Source organism: Lissotriton helveticus, chromosome 2_1 (genome assembly GCF_964261635.1).
Source record: "Lissotriton helveticus chromosome 2_1, aLisHel1.1, whole genome shotgun sequence".
In the NCBI taxonomy this organism is placed as follows: Eukaryota; Metazoa; Chordata; class Amphibia; order Caudata; family Salamandridae; genus Lissotriton; species Lissotriton helveticus.
In genome coordinates, this window is record NC_136059.1 from 1,121,486,047 (window position 1) to 1,121,505,581 (window position 19,535).

General features: G+C 47.9%; 1 protein-coding gene across 1 annotated transcript in view; it reads right to left on the bottom strand.

The window, feature by feature from the left end:
• FOCAD (focadhesin) overlaps positions 1–19,535 on the bottom strand; it is a 1,210,644-nt gene that overhangs the window by 270,557 nt on the left and 920,552 nt on the right. The window contains exon 34 of the mRNA XM_078675948.1: positions 12,198–12,275. Coding sequence (XP_078532074.1) covers positions 12,198–12,275 — 78 coding nt within the window. The remainder of the gene's footprint in view (positions 1–12,197; positions 12,276–19,535) is intronic.

Sequence of the window (19,535 nt, forward strand, 5' to 3'; positions counted from 1 at the left end):
CCCGGCATCCCGTCCTCCAACAGCAGGATACCACCCTACCATGAAGTCTCGAACTAGCCCAGTCCAAACTCAGCCGCAAAAGATACCATCCGAAGTCTGTGGGGTCACCGTCGGCCCCTTCAAGCTTTCCGCCTCCGAGAGTTCCTCGCCCGTCTTGCTGCCTTCCCCTCCCGAGTCCGTTTCAGCCCGTTCACTGTTCTGTTGCGACCCTGTAATGGCCGCCGTCGCTGCGAGTGCATCCCTCTTCTCCGCCGCCATTTGAGCCTCCCGTTTCTCCCGCTGGCGCCTGTTGCGGGATCTGATTCGTTGCGATTGCCTCACCCGGGGCCGCTTGGGTTCATCTCGTCTGCTTTTATGTGATCTGTCCGTCCCCGCTCTATACGACTCCAGCCAAAGCCAAACCTCGTCCGGAGTCTGAAAAAAGTGCGTAGCCCCATCCATGATGATCCGCAACTTAGCCGGGTAGAGCAAGGAATACTGAACGCCTTCCTCCCTGAGTTCTTTCTTCACCGCCAAGAATGATGCCCGGTTTTTCTGGACCGCTTGGGTGTAGTCCGGGAAGATCGTAACCCTACTGTTCTCCACCTCATAAGGGCCCGACATCCTGGCCCGCTGAATGAGGAGATCTCGGTCCTTGTAGTGGAGGAGCCTCACCACCATCGGTCGGGGGGGGCGGCCAATCCCCGGCGGGCGAGCAGGAACCCGGTGGGCCCGCTCCAGCGTGAAAAAAGGAGTGAGCCCCTCCGGCGCCACCACAGTGCGGAACCAGGTCTCCATATAGGCCACCGCATCCTCCCCCTCAATCCGTTCCGGAAGGCCGACGACCCGCACGTTGTTCCGCCTATTGCGGCCTTCGGCATCCTCCGCCCTCCGTTCCAGCGAGTCCAGCCGGGCCAACATATCCGCAATCCTATGCTCCGCGGCCACCACTGATGGTTTCAGGTCCAGCAGCAGTTGGTCATGGTCCTTAACTCTGTCCGCTAGCTTCGCATGATCCGCGCGGAGCAGCCCTAGGCCCGTGGCCACTTGGGCGATGTCCTGGTGCAACGCGTCCTTAGTCGAGGCGATCGCATCAAGTATGGCATCCAATCGCTGGTTCAGCCGCTGTTCTCGGTCAAGCTCCGGGGAGGGACCCTCGCCCAGCCGAGTCGATGTCGCCGAGCCCTCCTCAGTGCATCTCACGGCCACCGGCCCTCCAGTCGCCGCCATTCCAGGGTGCTGCGTCACAGGTCCTGGAGCCCGCTGTCGTCAGCGCCCGTAGGCCAGTGCCAGGTAGTCGGGCACCGGGCAGAGCAATGTCTCCACAGAAACTCACAGGAGCAACAACCAGCTAGGTACACTCCGCTCCGCCGCCCCCCTCGGGAGCCTGAGGGGGAAAGTATGAGTCTCCAGGCGGCAGCCAGCCAGGGTCCCCAAGCTCCTGGCGAGTCAAGGCAGCGTCACTCGACCCCAAGGCACAGCACCGCCGACCCCAGTGCCTCGATCAGCCGAACGCAGGGTCTCCTGCCAGTATCCCTCGCCAGACGGCGACAACTCGGCTCAGAGCTGGAGTTCGGGGCCCGCCGAACTCCACGCCGCCATTTTCTTCGCACCCTCGGCAACACCTCAGCTGCCTCTTCGACTCGGTCTCCTCGGGGCCTGCAGTCCCCCAGCGGCTCACCAATAGTGTCCAGCTGTCCCCTCACACTTCAGAGGGCAGGAGCGTCGTCTCCGGGCCGCCTAGGGTTCCAAAAAACAGGAGAATTAACGGGATTCTGCGCGGAGCCACGAGCTCACGCCGCCATCCCGATCGGCGTCCAAGCCACGCCCCCGAGCCGCCAGGCATCATAATATGGATGGCGGTGCCTTCCAGACACCGCCACCATATTGTGCCAGAGTCCAGCCGGGCCGGCAATCGTGACGATTGCCAACCGGCAGAAAAGCGGCAGACGGGCTTTCCGTCCGCCACTGTACCCCCCGCCATGGTAATATGGTGGGGGTAAATGAGGTTGTAATGGCGGGTGGATCGCCACCGTCGGCGGCGATCCGCCCGCAATCATAATGGGGCCCTAAATTAGCTACGGAAGGAACACACAATATCCTGGATCAAAAACACCTCGTGCCCACTGCCAGTAGAAATAGTGGCTAAATTTAGAGGAAATAGACACTATACTATAGTCGGCCAGATATAGAAACCATTCTTTCATGACTTTGCCTAGGTCCTCATATTATCATACTTCACACAGAATGTGCTGAAAGTTAGGCAATCTTACAATGTTTCTAAGAGGGATTATGATCAAAAGGGAAGTGAGAGTGTGCCTTTGGGTGCTATTTATTTTGAGGGCATTTAAAGGCTGCTGCCTCATCTTGAAAAGGTTTTACATTTTGGCTGCAGATTTCCCTTTCATTGACGGGTATGGTTGATTGGTACAAAATGACAATGCTGCCCAGTCTTTTTTCCCAGGAAATTCAGATGTTCATTCCGGGGTCCTATTTCAGGTTTTTACTTTTCAAGATTCGAGAAGAGGTCGAACACAGGCCGCTGCAGTGGATGCATTAGTCCACTGAGCCACCAGACCCGGCTAGGATGCGACCATCACCCTGGCGGTTGCATCCCACATCTTTATCATTGCGGCGAGTGCTGCTGTAAGCAGCATCCGCCGCAATGCCAAAGAGGCATGTTGTGCCTTGCCATGGACAACGTGACAGGCATCACGCGGTGCCTGCCACCTTGTGCATGGCAATAAAGAGGGTACCATAGGTACCCCCCAAGTGCAGTCCCCCACCACCCCAAGGGCCTGCAACGGGCCCCCACAGCAATTCCCGCCTGCCTTTCCATGGCTTCATCACCACCATGCAAAGGTCTGAGCCGCCAGGCATCATAATATGGATGGCGGTGCCTTCCAGACACCGCCACCATATTGTGCCAGAGTCCCGCCGGGCCAGCAATCGTGACGATTGCCAACCGGCAGAAAAGCGGCAGACGGGCTTTCCGTCCGCCGCTGTACCCCCTGCCATGGTAATATCGTGGGGGTAAATGAGGTTGTTATGGCGGACGGATCGCCACAGGCGATCCGCCCGCCATCATAATGGGGCCCTAAATTAGCTACGGAAGGAGCACACAATATCCTGGATCAAAAACACCTCCTGCCCACTGCCAGTAGAAATAGTGGCTAAATTTAGCGGAAATAGACACTATACTATAGTCGGCCAGATATAGAAACCATTCTTTCATGACTTTGCCTAGGTCCTCATATTATCATACTTCACACAGAATGTGCTGAAAGTTAGGCAATCTTACAATGTTTCTAAGAGGGATTATGATCAAAAGGGAAGTGAGAGTGTGCCTTTGGGTGCTATTTATTTTGAGGGCATTTAAAGGCTGATGCCTCATCTTGAAAAGGTTTTACATTTTGGATGCAGATTTCCCTTTTATTGATGGGTATGGTTGATTGGTACAAAATGACAATGCTGCCCAGTCTTTTTTTCCAGGAAATTCAGATGTTCATTCCGGGGTCCTATTTCAGGTTTATACTTTTCAAGATTGGAGAAGATGATACCCGCAATTGTACTGTGGTTTGAGATGTGGCATTGCTATTTCTAGATCATAATCTACAGGTGCTCCTGATTTTAGGACCAGCCTCTAGGTGGCTCAACTCAAACATGTGGTGCACTGGTTCAAGAGAGGACACCCAGTGTTGGATTGGGTAGAAAATTGGCCCATGCACGAAAATAAAAGTGGCCCATGTAGACAAATCAGTTAGATAAAAAAGAGGACAGCATTTAGTAATCTGAGTAGTTTTGAAATTTACAGACGTTTTATAGGTGTTTCGCAGGGTATGGAAATCTATATGCATTAGTGCTTGCTGCAGGCAATGTTCATGGTGATCTTAGGGTAATCCACATTAAATACCAGTCCAGCAGACAATAACACAGGGCCACAGACTGCCAAAAACATGCAGGCCACACCCTGAACTGTCAAACTAGCTCTTCTAGGACTGCCAGGCTGCCCTACGAGCTGGTCCGACCCTGCCATCACCCAGATACCAAATAAGTAGTGCAGCAATGCGCTTCCGTACCATAGTAGTCCAACAACAGATCAAATTAGAATCAAGCTTTTATCACAGCACTGGAGAATGTTCTGAAGTTTTGTGAAAATTATGACAGAACCAGCGGGACAAACTAACAAGTTACCCACCTTCGGTAATACTCTTTCTGGTAGAGACTAGATCTCGCTGCAGATTCCTCACCTATTGAATATTACACAGGCGCCAGACTGGATCCGGAAAGTTTTCAGCAGTACCTCAGTGCAACATCAGGTGGTGCCACGCGATTCGCACTGATTCCGCTCTGCTACAGAAATGGCGTGCAGAACTTATGCAGGTGCCACACCTGCGTGCTGATGTCAGTTGCTTTCCAGGCTGTCTGTGTCTGTGCCCCAAGTCACAGAGCCCCAAGAGCAAATTGGCTGTGACCAGTATGTATATTCTTCAACTTGGTATCTTATTAATAGAGGACGGAAGGGTCGATGAGAAATCTGCAACTCAATAGTCTCCCTACTAGCATTATTAATGGTAAGTAACTTGTTCTTCTGATAGAGAATCCTGACCACAGATTCCACACCTTTTGAATAGATACCAAAGCAGTATCTAGTTGGAGGCATGTCTGTGAATGAACTCAAAATAGAAAGTCCTGCAGGACCGAGTGGGCAAAACGACCCTCTCGGAAAACCCAACTGTTCAGGCGATATTGCTTTGTAAACGTATGAAGGGGCACCCACGAAGCTGCCTGGCACATATGTAAAACAAGAACTCCACATGGCAATGCAGAGGTAGCATCTTTTATCCTGGTAGGAGGAGTACACAGTTGTTCTGATGCCTGCTTTTTGGGCAATGTTTAGCAAATATTAATGTAGAGCACAATCCAGCAAGAGATGGTACTTCTCTGCGCTGCTGTGGCTTTTGTCACTCCAGAGAACCCCACAGATAGCTGATCATTCATCCGGTGTTTCTTGGTACAATCAATGTAAAAACTGAGCACTCTTTTGACATCCAAGCGATGGAGCCTCTCCTCTTCCTTAAACGAGTGAGGTAGAGCATAGATCACCGGCAAGGCGTTAGTTTGACATGGAACAGCATCACAATCTTCTAAAGCAATGATGCTCAGTCCACAGAACCAATTTGTCAGGAAAGAAGGTAGTGTATGATCGATTAACACAGAGGGCCTGAAGCTCACTCACACGTTGTGCTGAGTGGATGGTGACGCTGTTTTTAAAGTAAGAATTTGTAAGGGGCAGCTGTGAAATGGCTCAAACAAACATGAAATAAGAGAGGAACAAATTAAGGTCGCACTGTGGCATTACAAAAGGAGAAGGGGGAAACATAAATTGTAGCTCTATAAAAAAATCACATCACAACTGGTGACTGAACAAGGAGGGCTGATCTGGCAACTGCAAGAAGTCCAAAGGGCCGAAAGGTAACCTTTAACTGTGCCTGAAGCAAAGCCTTGCCGGTCATGAGACAAAATACATTAGTCTCAACAACAGTATACAGTTTTTGTTGAGGAACGTCTAGCTGCCAAGATGATATCAACCACCTCTGAAGGAGGCCGAAGGTGTTCAGCTGCTGCTGCTCAATCTCCAAGCATGATGGTGGAGATTATGTATGCCAAGGTGTAGAACCTTGCCCTCTTGCTGAGACAACAGTCCTCCCAGAAGGGTAGCCTGATCAGAGGAAATATGCTCACGCCCGAGAGTTCTGGATAACATACTCTCTGTGCCCAATCCTGATCTTCTTGAGAACTCAGGGCAAGAGTGGAAATTGGCAGAAAGGCATTCAGGGATGGCAAGTTCCACTCGAGGCGGAACGTGTCTCCAAGCGAGAGAGGCTTAGGAAACTCCAACGAGAAGAAACACTGGCACTGCATGTTTCAGCATTGACGAATAGATCTAGGCAAGGACCTCTCCACTAGCAGAAGAGGCCTTTAGCAACCTCTTGGTATAACTGCCACTAGTGATCTGCTAGGCACCACTATTCTGAGTTCGTCTACCCTGATGTTCAAATAGCCTACCAGGTGGTCCACCACCAGTAAAATTCTGTGGCGGTCTAGCCATTTCCAAACTTGCAACTCCTTCTGGCATAATGCCCAAAACCTCACCACTGTTGTAATACCACCAGGCATTGAAGTTGTCCGTGAGCACCTGAACCAGCCTCTTCCTGACAGAAGGAAGCAAGGCTTTCAGCACCAAGTGCATGCCCTCTGCTACAGAAGGTTGATGTGGAGGTGGGACACTGCAGGAGACCAGAGGCCTCTGATCTCTACCTCTCCCTAGTGGTAGCCCCAACCGGAGGCGATGAATCAGTCACCACTGTCAGTTTGGACTGAGTAGAGACAGAGGTCTGCTACTGACCCAATCGCATTCCAGCAGCCACCACTGCAGGTCTTTCACAGTCTCCTATGAAAGCTGAACATGGTCGGGGAGGTACCCTTGATGTTGAGCCCACTGGGACTTCATATCCCACTAAGTAGCCTGCAATGCCACATGGCTTGCTTGACCAGCAGGATGCAGAAGGCATCTGACGAGCCTCCACTTGATAGAAGCACCAACCACATGGCCCCCAGCTCCAAAAGGTTGATGTGGAGGCGGTACTCTGATCTCTACGTCTCCCTGTGGGTCGCCCCAGCCAGAGGCGTTGCATCAGTCAGCACTGTCAGTTCAGGGTGGAGTAGACACAGGGGTCTTCCCCTGACCTAATCGCAGTTCAGCAACCAGGACTGTAGGTCTTTTGCAGTCTTCTACGAAATCTGGATGTGGTTGTTGGAGAGGTCCCATTGATGTCGAGACTACTGGAACTTCATATCCCATTGCAGTCTACATATCAGCCCCAGTAGCCTCACAAGTCGACCTCACTAAAATCCAGGACTGAAGCTAAATGATCGGGACCATAGCCCGAATGTATTGGACTCTCTTTCCTAGGGAAAAGGAACAAAACTAAACTGTGTCAACAATGGCTCAGATGAAAGAAGGAGTCATGTGTGATTTTGGCACACTGAAAGTAAACCTCAAGTATAACAGGAGGCTGGGATTAGTCTGGAGGTGGTCGATGACTACATGGGGTGAGCCTGCCTTTAACAGGCAGTTGTTGAGTTAGGGAAAGTCAATCAATCAAACAGGACTTATAAGCCACGGCTAATCAACCGTGAGGATATCTAGGCACAGAGAACCTGCGGTTTTGGAAAGGTTCAGTTGAACATCCAGGTCTTGAGTTCCTTTCTGAATTCCAACAGAGAGGATGAGATCAGGAGGTGAAAGTGGAGGTGGTTCCATGACTTTGCAGCTGGGTAGGAGAAGCAGCTGCCTCCACTGTTGCTTTAGCAGATGCAGGGATTGTGAGGGAGGGAGGGAGATGGAGGCAGAGAGTAGGTGTCTGAAGGGTTGGTGGAAGTTCAGGCAGTGGATGATGTATGTTGGTCCTTGGTTGTGTAGGGCTTTGTAGGTGTAGAACAGCATCTTGAATTGACATCTTTTCTGAATGGTGAGACAGTGGAGCTTCTTGAGGTGGGGGTGATGTGGTTTCGCTTTGGGAAGTCAAGAATGAGCCTGGCTGCAGAATTCTGTACGGTTTGCAGTCTCTTCAGAAGGTGTGAGGGGATTCCTACGTAAAGTGCCTTGTAGTAGGCTAGCTGGCTGGTGACTAGGGCTTGAATGAAGGTTTGTTTGGTGTTGACAGGGACCATTTGCAGATCTTACGAAGCATGTGAAGAATGAGGAAGCAGATGGAGGAGAGTGAGATGATCTGGTTATTCATGGTGGGCTTGCTGTCAAGGACAATGCCAAGGTTACAGGCACCGTCTGCTGGAGTGGGTGAGGGTCCTAGTTTGAAAGGCCACCAGGTGCCACTCTTTGGGGAGGTGTAGCTCCCAAAGATGAGCACATCTGTTTTGTCTATGTTGAATTTTAGGCAGTCTTCTTTCATCCAGTCAGCAATGCTCACCCTGCACTTGCGGGAGATGGCCATCGTGGTGGAGGGATCGTCTGACAAGGAGAAGATGAGCTCGGTGTCCTCGCCGTAGAATATGATGCCTAGTCCAAAGGGGTTCACCACAAACTGAAAATGCTCCTGTCCCACAACAAACCACAGATGGCGCATGAGGGTCGACAGGACAAGTATAAGGAAATGTAGGCATCCTGCAGATCCAACACTACCACCCAGTCTCCAAGGTCAGATAGTGCCTGGGCTAGGGTGAGCATTTTAAAGTTCTCTTTCTAGAGCAAGGCGTTTGAGAGGGCACACGTCTAAAATAGGCTGCAGTCCTCCATCTTTCTTGGCCACAAGAAAGTAGCATGAATAACAACCACGTCCTGCTTCTGGAGCTGGCACAATCTCAACAGCTCCTTTGGCCAAAAGGGCTCGCACCTCCTGTCACAAAAGGACAAATGCCCCCCGTCAGTCGCTGGGGATGGTGGAAGGTGTGGCAGGGAAGAAAGGAAGGTTAAAGAGTATCTCTTGCAAACGATCCATATAACCCACCGGTCCAATGCTATTGCCTACCAATCAGGGAAGAATTGGTGGATTTGGCCTCCCGCTGGGCAACTGTGCTCCTCCAAGGGCACGTTAAAGAGGTTTGGCAGGTGGGGTTGGAGGGGAGGGGTATAAAGAGTGGGTCACTGGCCTTGGCCACGGGGTGGGGTTGGGGAGCACAAAGGCCCCGACCGCAAAACTGATGGGTTCCTTGTTGAGGCTGAACAGTTTGGGCACCTCGGTCAAAGCTGCGAAAGGAGGAGTAAAACTGTATTTGGCGAGGTGGGGCAGGCAGGCCCAGAAAGAGTGCAGTAGCCCTGCACTCTTTAAACCACTCTAAAGCAGAATCTGCCTTGTCGCCAAACAGGGTAGTCCCATTGAAGGGCATGTCCATCAGAGCGGACTGGACATCGCCTGAGTACCCAGTCAATCACAGCCACGCACAGCAGAGAATGGCAATACTAATACCGATGGCTCGCCTGATAGATGTGGTGGTGCCCAAACCATAACAAATGATTAACTTGGTTGCATCACAACTGTCTTGAATTCCCTGAGCGAGAACAGGTAGGAGATCTTAGGGCACACTAGGGAGGACTTGTGCCACTTAGCCCCAAAGGGCATGGGAATAGCTTCCCAACAAGCAGCTGGCTTTAACTGATTGCAGTGCTAGACTGATAGAGGAAAGTACTTGTTTCCCAAACATTTCCACCCGCTTAGATTACCTGTCGGGCGAGTGGTAGGGAATGTGTTGTGGTAAGACCTGCTAGTAGAGGCTTAAAACCACTGGGCTTTCGGGCAAGGGTGCTGCGAGTGAAAAGCAGGGTTACCTGGAGCAGGGCAGTGGCATGTGGCAATTTGTCAACTGAATGGGGGGGCCAGAACAAGGGTTGACCTACGCCCTCAATAAGGTATTCATCAGTGCCTTATTAAATGGAAAACGTCTTTCTTCGGCTGGTGTAGATCGTGGTGCCGAAAGGAGGGTAGGGTCTGTAGCTGGAGGCAAGACGGGTTCAGAGGATCCAACTGGTGTCAAGGGAAAACCTACCAGCAGTACTCCAGATGGAGAGCCTCGCGACTCCTTGGTGCTTAAAGGTGCACAAGAGGGAGTCGGTAGGGATCCAAAAAGCCAGAGCTTTGCAGCGTAGAACTCTTTGATCTGATGTTGTGTGGCTGTTAGCCCCAGAAACTCAAGTAGTGCTGGAACCAGCTGTGAGATTGGCTAAAAAGTCATCCAAATTCAGGGGCGATATGGAGAGTTGTGGTGCTGCCCCGTGCCTGTTCAGGGGAATGTGAGTGGCACAAGGGGGCAGAATCTTGCTTTGATTTCTTGTGCTTCTTTCTCAATTTAACTTGCTGTTTGGACTATGACGAACAATGCCTCTAAAGCGACTTTGTTTACTCAGGAAATGGGACCAGGATCAAACTTTCGCCATGGACCATGACTTGGAGCAGTTCTAACAAGGAGTCTATTCATGCATGGCGATGTAAAGTTTTGCCTTGAGATCCCCGATGGCCTTCGGGTTAATCAGCATGCATTGTTGCAGGCTTTGGAGTGGTGGCCTGACCCCAGACGCCACTGGCATAGCTGGTGAGAATCTGTATCAGATATTTGTTTGCGAGTCACCCCTTTTTGGGGGTGACATTCCTTGCACAGTGAAAATGTCAAGGCAAATGTCTCTGAGAGACACAATGGTAGCTCCAAATCTGCATCTGGTGGTGTGGAAAGTAAGGAACCAAGGTCTGAGTGCAGGGGTGGCACCCATCTAAGCTCGGCACGTCATTCCAAGAGTGGAACGGCGTCAGTGTAGAACTGCACGGCAAGTCGAGGTACTGCAAACAAGTTTACAGATACAGTGTCACACCTGGAAAATATTAAAAAGGTGAGGAATCTGCAGGTAAATGACTGAATCAGAATTGCACGGTTTGCTGGTGATTCTCTAGAGAATCACAGAGGATGAGGAGTATGTCTATTTTCATTAGGGCAGCTATATATAGATAGTCACTTCTTAAGCATAAATATTTGGACAAGAAGGCAAATTCTTTTGGATGACTGCATTGGTGGTTGTGTGGTTTAAAGCGTGAATAGGATCTCCTAGGCTGTACCATAAGCAGGGATAGATATACTTAGGTGCTCTCCAGGTGCAGGTACAAACAGTGTCTGGGAAAATTGGGGTATGTGGGTTTGAAAAAACAACTCACTGGCACAGAAGGGAGGAAAATGAACACACATACATCAGACCTGTGAGCAAAACAATTCAAGTTCAAATTAATGAACTTCTAGTACGTTATGGTGGTCTTCATTATGAAATTGATATTTCAATATTAAATCATACTCAGACAGCCAACTATTTCCATATGCGGGGAGCCTGTTAGGTACTTAAACCTAGACCTCCCTGGGTATACGATGTGAACATCTGATTGAAGTGTGCAAAGTGCAGTATTGCTTACATTAGAAGGCTATTTGGGGTACTCATAATGGAGGAATAGTTAAGACATCTGAGGAGCTACCCCACAGCTGAACAGAACATCACTCTTACTGTAAAGTAGTGGAGTGAGTGCCAATTACGGAGTCTGAAACAAATACCTCAATGACTTAGTAGCAGATCTGAGGTATGATCCCAACATCAATAGTTTTGTGAGAATTTGGGTTGCTAAAAGGTGCTGCAGATGAGCTAATGGTATAGTTGATTAATTATATGTGAGATCAAGCTGACAAAGAGGTGTAGTGCATGTTTTTGACAAATTTAGGAGATTTAAAGGTGAAGCCTTCATGCATGTTGATGCTCTACTTGTGACAGCCTAATATATGTTTTTGTTTGCCTTAAGTAGCGTGGTTTACTTTACACATTCTCCGCTCCGCTACAGGATGAATGTACAGACACTTAAGAAAATGCATATATTTTGCCTAAAAATGTTGTGTATAGGAATTTAAAACAAAGAAACAAGAAACCATAGGTCATTTCTCGTGTCCTAAATAGACCAGACCTTAGCTTGAGCGACAGAAAGCTTAGAAGCAGTGAAATACATCAAGTAGTTAGGCATAAGGCTTGTCCTGTGGTATGATATTTTGCTGGCGCTGCAAACATGGATTAGAAGTGCCTTCAAACGAAACACAAGGAAATTCAATTTTGAATGTCTCCTACTAGAGAAAAGAATATTACATGTCCAATATTGATTTTTGCTGCATCAGTCTCTATTCTCAACTCTCTTCCTTTCCTTCAAAGGCTCTTTCCATTTAAGAAGAAGGTGAAGGAAACACTTATAATGTTGCGTCAATTGAAGCTGAGCATTCGGTCTTCCATAAAAGTGGCATTATGGTACTGTGTGCTGTCAGCTACTAATATATTTGACCCCACTACTTTGGAGTGAAACAGAAGTCAAAAACGCTGATCTGACAAAGAATCATTTTCTGCTGGAGTTCAGGTAAGGTGATGATAGCTGGGCAAGTGCATTCCCGCACCTTATCACATGAGCAAGATGAGTGCAGCAGCCAGAATTACAAAAACATAAGCCATGTGTAAGAAGGGTGTGCCGTAAATGCTTAAGTATAATGATCACACAGCAACGTGCCCGATGACTATCACGAATATCACCATACCTCCAAATGTATGCATGACCGTGGGCGCTGAGCTGTGCATGGTCATTACGAAAATGTACATTCTTGATTAAAATGGAGCTCATCTATTTTGTGCTTACCTGTATAAAACCGCTTTCTGAACCCACTAGAGCGACCAATCCACTGACAGCAGCAAGGCGCTGCATTGTGGGACACCCCTAAAAAACACAAGCAAATCCAAATATGTCACTGGTGCATATAGAACATGTTTTCACAATTCTTAAAGTCCAAATAAGCAGATTATTTTGGGATACATAAGATATTTAGGCTACTTATATGATAAACCAAGAGAAACGCATTTTGATGCACGTCAATGAAATATTTAAAATACTAAACAAAATCTTTCAATTGTACAAGTACAGACAATATTCTCAATTCCTAAAATGTCATAGTACAACTAGCAGTATCATGAGCTCTGGGAGCCAGTGTAAAGTCCTAAAGAAATTTGCAAATGGACTAAGCAGCATATTTTGAATTTGAAGACATCATAGGAAGTGGCTCTTTGACTATCTTCATTAAAAAGCAGGCTGCGGCAATGCTGGAGGCATATCACAGGAAGTGACAGCAGTAAATATATGGGGGAAAACTGCGGAGCTAGACAAAAATACTTGAAACGGTCTTCAAAATAGATACACATATCTTGAGGCCCCATGCTATGAATCACTATTACCTTAATTGCGAAAACCATAGAAAAAGCAATCCCTTCAGCCCAAATGTATGGCCTCACTTCAGATTTTTGTTTATTAATCTAGTGCAAAATGTGCGATTCTGCCCAATGAAGTTGCCTGATGGCATGGCACTCTGAGAGGACATAAGCCACACTAAGACCGGAAGTGGGCATAGGGAGAGCGGCACTGGAGCAGGCACCGAGTGGCAGACAAAATGGAGCTGAAAGGGTGAGTGAACTGTATTTAGATGTTAACGCCAATCCAGAAGACTAACACTTAGCAATCTAAAAACAAGCATTTACAATGCAACGGTTTCGCCTTAGGAGAAGTTAGAGCTATTGGCATTGCAAATGACAAAATTTGTATTTATGTGTTGGTTTTGAAAACAGATAAATAAATGGCATTGTCATTTACATTGCCAATAGCTTAATCTCTCGCAAATGTGAGAACTATTGTACCCTACGGACGAGCTCAGCAGACCGCAATTACTACCACCCACACACACACCCAGAGCCACACACACACACCCAGAGCTAGCCACACACAGGTGGACGAAAAATGGGATTAGTCGCTGCCCAAGGGAAGCCTATATCTCTGCCAATCCAAGACCATCAAGATGGGTTGTCCCTAGATCCGTTAGGACAGCCATCCCTCCATAATTGTATTGCATTTGATCTAATTCCTAGTTCATGAACAGGTTCAGGTGTCCTCTCACCATGAGGGGGCCTTTAGCCCATTCCAATGTAAGGTCTAGTCCTCAGAAAAAGAATTGCTCCTGGCCCTGGTTCAGTGAGTAAAGTGACACAAGTGAGAGGGATTGATTTCTATTGATACCCCACAATCCCACCTATTTCCCCTCCTTTTTCTTCCAGTGGTCTTTAACTTTGAACAACACCCTCCTCAAATAAGAATTACCACACCTGCTGTCTTCCTTGTGGATGAAGAAAAGAAGTGGGAGGAGAAGGTCTCCGACCTGGGGCGAGCCTAGTCAGTGGGGATATAGAAGGCCCATGTCCATATTTAGTAGTGCGAGTTCATACAGAAGCCATTTATACTTTGCAGGGATATTTACGCATATTACTTTAGGTGGTTATGATCAATTGTGTCATGTAGATCTATAAGTGAGCTGCAGGTAGTCTCTCAAAGCACTTCTGTGTGGTGGGCTTCTGGAGAGGTCAGGTGTGTAAATGTGGAATGACCCCCCTATAGTGAAGTCTGTAAAATTAACTTGAAAAATGTTAACCAGAGCTTGAACTGCCTATAAATAGAATAACGACTGTCCCTAATTTGTTGCCGAGACCCAGTCATGCTGGGTCTCGGCAACAAACAATTTAAACATGGTAATTCTAATCTCAGCATACATTACTTTACAAACTAGTTGAATATGTTCAACATGTGCCCAGATAGTGGTCCCATTGAAGACTGTATTAGGTGGTCTGGTTTGTCAATGGGAAGCATCTGATTTCTTTTTATTGAAATGCTGCTGGAGTAAATCTTTAAGTGTGCCTTTACTTTTATTTCTGGCAACCACCATGGTTGGTCTGTGGCACGGGCCCCTCTTAAACTGCTAGACAGCATGTCTGGATCTGTTTCAAGCCTTGTCAGCCCAGGGGAGGTAGTCCTGAAGGGCTCAAAACAGTGGGTGCTCAGACCAAGCAGCGTTCCAACAGGAGGAAGGACACACACACTAAAAGTGTTTGTGGTGAACATTCAAATCCGTGCCTGGATGTCCCCCTCTCAGCATGCTAATTAGCAGGGCCCAATCCAGTTCCTCCCCAGTGGTTGCCACCTTCAGCTCCAGGGCTCAGGGCAACGTCTTAACTGCACCAGTCTCAATGTTTGTCCATTTAGGCCCACTTTGCTAGTCGTTTTAGACCAAGCAATCCACAGAGACTGCTCCACCTGTGTTAGGGGCCCAGGACTCACCAGCAAATATGTTCTTTCATGCGGGGTTGGCTCACCACGGGTCCCCCGCAGCACCACCAGTCCAAAACACAGGATTACCGAACTGTTATATTTTTGTGAAAAGTTCTCGCTGAACAAAACGCCAGAGTATTGTGGTGCATTTCCGCCTGTTAGAGCGGAGCACCATCGACTGCCATTTTGGTTAGCAGTCTGGTCATCCTCATTAGGAGGAGAGCTGACTTCAGTATTTGCAATGCAGGCGCAAGTAACTTGGGGTATTGTATGTTCATTTGTTGTCACCCGCACTTTAAAATTACTAATGCTAAACTAACTCACTATTCACACATCCAAGAACGGTACAAATGGAACTCCCACTCACCGACTGTCTTCTGGCGGGAGCCTTGCTCCCTGCAGCACTCCTCCGGCGGTCGCTTTGGGGCCGCGGGCGGGGTTCCTCTCCTCCTGGGCTCTCCTAGATGCAGCAGGGCTCCCTCGCATCACGGGAGCCCTGCAAACCGGCCGCCATGCTTCTTTCTTCCCCCCGGGTTGCGGGGGCGGGCACTTCCGGCCGGCCAACCACTTCCGGGTCGCTGCGGGCAGCGCAGCGGCCCTTCTCCTTAGGTAGGCAGGCGGGGGCTGATTTTTACGGGCAAATGCTGGGTGTAACCACAAACGGTCCAGATGCCGGGTGGGCGAGGGGGGGCGGGAACGGCAAGGCACGCCCATGGACTTCCAGTGTGACACGGACAGCGGGAGGGGGTGGGAACAGGCACAAGGACAGGTGGAAGGGGGGGGCAGGAAGGCTAGAAAAACAAAGCAATGACCTGTACTTCGTAAAAAATAAAAAACAAAACTCCGCCCACCGCTGCATTACTACACAGAGGGAACGCCCAGGGAAAAAATCGCGGGAACGCCCCCGAATCTGGTCCGGCCTTGACGGACAGATCTCTGTTCCAATGGCTAGCCTCCATTTATGGAGCTAGCCAATGAAACAGAGGGCGTATTCCAAGAGTCCCTTACTGAAGACTACAGATTTCTCTGGAGGCTAGCCTCCATTTATGGAGCTAGCCAATGAAACAGAGGGCGTATTCCAAGAGTCCCTTACTGAAGACTACAGATTTCTCTGGAGGCGGAGCTAAGAGCTCCGCCCTCCAGCGAAACCTAAAAAATATATACAATTTGGATCAAGTTTCAGATGAGAGGGGTGGAATTTTTAGAGTTCCAGACAAAGGTTTATTGAAAATTCTAGGCATTTGGTTGACAGAGACGTGTAATCTCAAAATGTTCAGAATGGTGTTTATGCTGTCGAGGTTGATGGAGATGATATACCTGTGACATGTTTCTCAAGCATGGACACCCAAATGATATGCTATTAGAAACCTTTCTCCATGATGTTGAGGGAAAACTAAACTTTTGGTTTAGAATTTGTTATAGAGCGACAGTATCAACAAACCAGTTATCACCCACGAGTTCAAATGGCAGTGATTCTCATTCCACCTGAGAGGAAGAGGACCAGCATGCAGTGCACCAACAGATTTGCCTCGCTTTTGATTGTTTTTGCTTTACAGCATCATTCATCAGATGGGCAGATTGGGCGGGTTACATGTGAATATGGGAAGGCCAGACTAGCTGCTCCATTATGGGTTCCTTCCACAATGCACCTAGTATACAACCACCAAGACGTACATTAGCAAAGGGAGCAAGGGCTGAAACAATTATGCCGCAAAGAAAAGAAAAAAGAAAGAAAAAGAAGAACGTTTTTGAAATGAAATGAACCAGTGGTGAAGACATCAAAATTAGTCGAACACTAACTGAAAAGTGGAGATCTTAAACATTTCTCTCCATTACGTGCAGAAGAATGAAAAGATTCAGTCGATACACTGCACTGTGGATGCTGCACCGTAAAGAACATCATTTAAGTGCAACCGTGCACTGTTGCAAGCATGGACGAGATTACTGGATATGAATTTGAGAGGAATACGATGCTGGAGGACTTTCAGTAATGGGATGATGTGGGATCTCAACTCGCTTCTGTACATTAAGCCAGACGACTGGATTCATGTGAGTTGTAGCTTGTTGATAATGGAGAGCTTCTCGGGCAAGCCCATCTAAAGGGCGCAGCCATAGACTTACTTCGACAAGATGATCACAATGCTGTGATCCTTCATTAGTTTAAACCGGAGGAGATGGGCAAGTACATGGTGGTTAACGATCTAAATGAATGTCCATACAATCCAGCTACGGAATCCTGGCCTGGGAACATTGGCATTACACCACCATCAAACACTGGGTCACCCACGCCATGGTACACCATTTGATAAATGGCTACTTGCCAAGCAAAATGATGAAGGCCTATTTCTAGGCATACACACCTTTTTGAACAATCCTGCAGACTCCAACAAATCCCAAGCTTAGAGAAGATGGGAATCGAAGCTAGAATGCTCTTTCACCCAACTAGGAATGGGGGATATATTCCACGGGGCCAGCACCTCTTCCTTTAGTGCCACAGGGAAAGAAACCTGCTTAAAACAACACATTACTGGCATTACACCCCAGCTAGACTGGCTAAATCCATCGTTAATAGTGGCGATAGATGCTTGCATAACTGTGACCACACAGGAACACTGCCCACTTCCTATGGCACTGTCCCAAACTTAAGAGATACTGGAAAGATGTGTTAAAAGATATCAACAAGATCTGTGAAACAGATGTCCTTAACCTTCCTAGCTATATACAACTAGGGTTTCTTAATGCGCTGACATACCTGCTGCACTCCAACAAAGGTAAGGCAATCACTCTGGTGCTATGTGCGGCCAAAGAGGTCATCACGTCCAAATGGGGCACAGATACCACATCACGCCAGCTTACGTGGGCGGGCTGGCTACAGAAATTATAGGACCAAATCGGAATGGAAAAACTAACGGCCTCCATGGACAATACATTTCCAGAATTGGACAATATGTGGGCCCTGATTCCCAGCGCAGGATTTCAGTGAACTCTCCAGCTCGACCTATATCCGAGTGCTCGGCTCGCACAAGTTGAGAATGCAACAGAGTAACATAGTAGATGTGGCCTAACGGCTAGGACCGTCGACCTCAAATCTGGGGAACAGGGTTCAAGTCTCGGCAGGGACGCTCAACATCCTGGCAAATCACTTAATCTCCCTATGACCAACAAAAAATGAACGTGTCTGTTGTCTGTAACGCAACTGGTGCTAGTGTAAAGCGCTCTGATACCTTCGGGTCTAGTTTTTGTGATATAAAACGCCCAAAAAAAATAGCAGAGACTGAACACAGCTGTATCATCAGTCCCTGCAACCTAGCCCTGGAACTCTGCATGCGTCATGATGGAGTCACAGCAGAGAGGAAGACCCCCCACCTCCACCTGCCTCCCACCCATTGGACTACCCCACACCTAGCCCTTCTTTGCTCTTTCAACCACATTCTCCTGTTCCACTCCTAAACCTGCTGCTCTATTCCCTCTAATAAATCCCACTGCTAGACCTCACCATCCACTAGATGTAGGTGAGAGTTAATGTTTTATTTCTTTAAAAAAATGAATAAAACAGATTTGAATCATAAATGAATGTCAATGAATTGACTGTGCAATCAATGATAAATGGAAGAGGTGGGCGCAGCGGCCAGGGTGCTTGACTGCGGACCACAGGGTTCATGGTTCGATCCCTGGCTCCGGAGGCAGGTAAGCCCACCTCCATGTGACTCTGGCATTAGCTTGCTTAATCTTCCCGGCGGCCCCCAGCGCCGGGACACCTCTCCGGGGGTAGCTGTGCGCTTTACGAATGCTGGCATTTATGCTGGCAAAGAGCAACCCAGGGGAATTAAGCCATATAAACAGTGGCTGGGTATTTCAAGAATTCCAATGGAAATGTTCTTTGAAAATTCAGGCCTCGATTAGGAGTTGAGCTGTACTCTGGTGTGCTAATTCAACACCCGGTTTCAAAATGGATCCATGATTAGTTTCCCCCAGATCCTGTGGTATCAGATTCTTCAAGCATTTTTTTTTTAACTTCCCCAAAAATTAAAAGATAAAGGCAGTCCACACTTTTTCAGTACAATAATTCCTGCCATAATGACCACTTTTCAAACCTGCTTTTTTGTGGAAAATGCCCAACATTAAGAAAGGAAATGAAAAAACGCACAAAATAAGCAATTTCTAGGTGCCGCCTTTGCATCATAGAAATGTAATTTTTGTCTTTCTTTGGAGAGGAATACGATTTAACAAAGGCTGCCACCTGCTGCTCCTCTTTGGCTGCCATATTTGCATTTGCAATGAAAACCAGTCCGTGGAAAGAAACAGGCATGCAGACAAGAACACCTTACAAACACACGTTATGGTCTATGAGTACCTGAGAAAAGGGCAATTTAGTGAGGCAAAGCAACAGGCACTTGCATAAGAAGTTGGTAAAAAAAAGCCAAGGAACAATAGAACATTTAGGGCCACATGTACTAACATTAGTGTTTGCAATTACCAAGCAGCAAATTTTTGCGATTCGCTATTTGGTCATCACAACACTAATATACTAAAATGTGTTTTACACTTTTTTCTATTCCTAGCAAGTCGCAAATATACCTACCTCATGAATATTAATGAGGTAGGTCTCAGTTTGCCACCAATTGGGAATCGCAAAAATCACAGGGATGGTGACCTGCTGGAGTCAGCAGACAACCATGTCTTTGATCGCTTTTGAATAAAGCAATCTTGCTTTTTCTTTTTTTAAATGCAGCCCGGTTTTATTAAGGGAAAATGGGATGCATTTCAAACAAAAAATGAAAATGTTCTTTTCATTTTTTAAGAGAAGGCATTTTTTTCAACCATTCTCAAAGG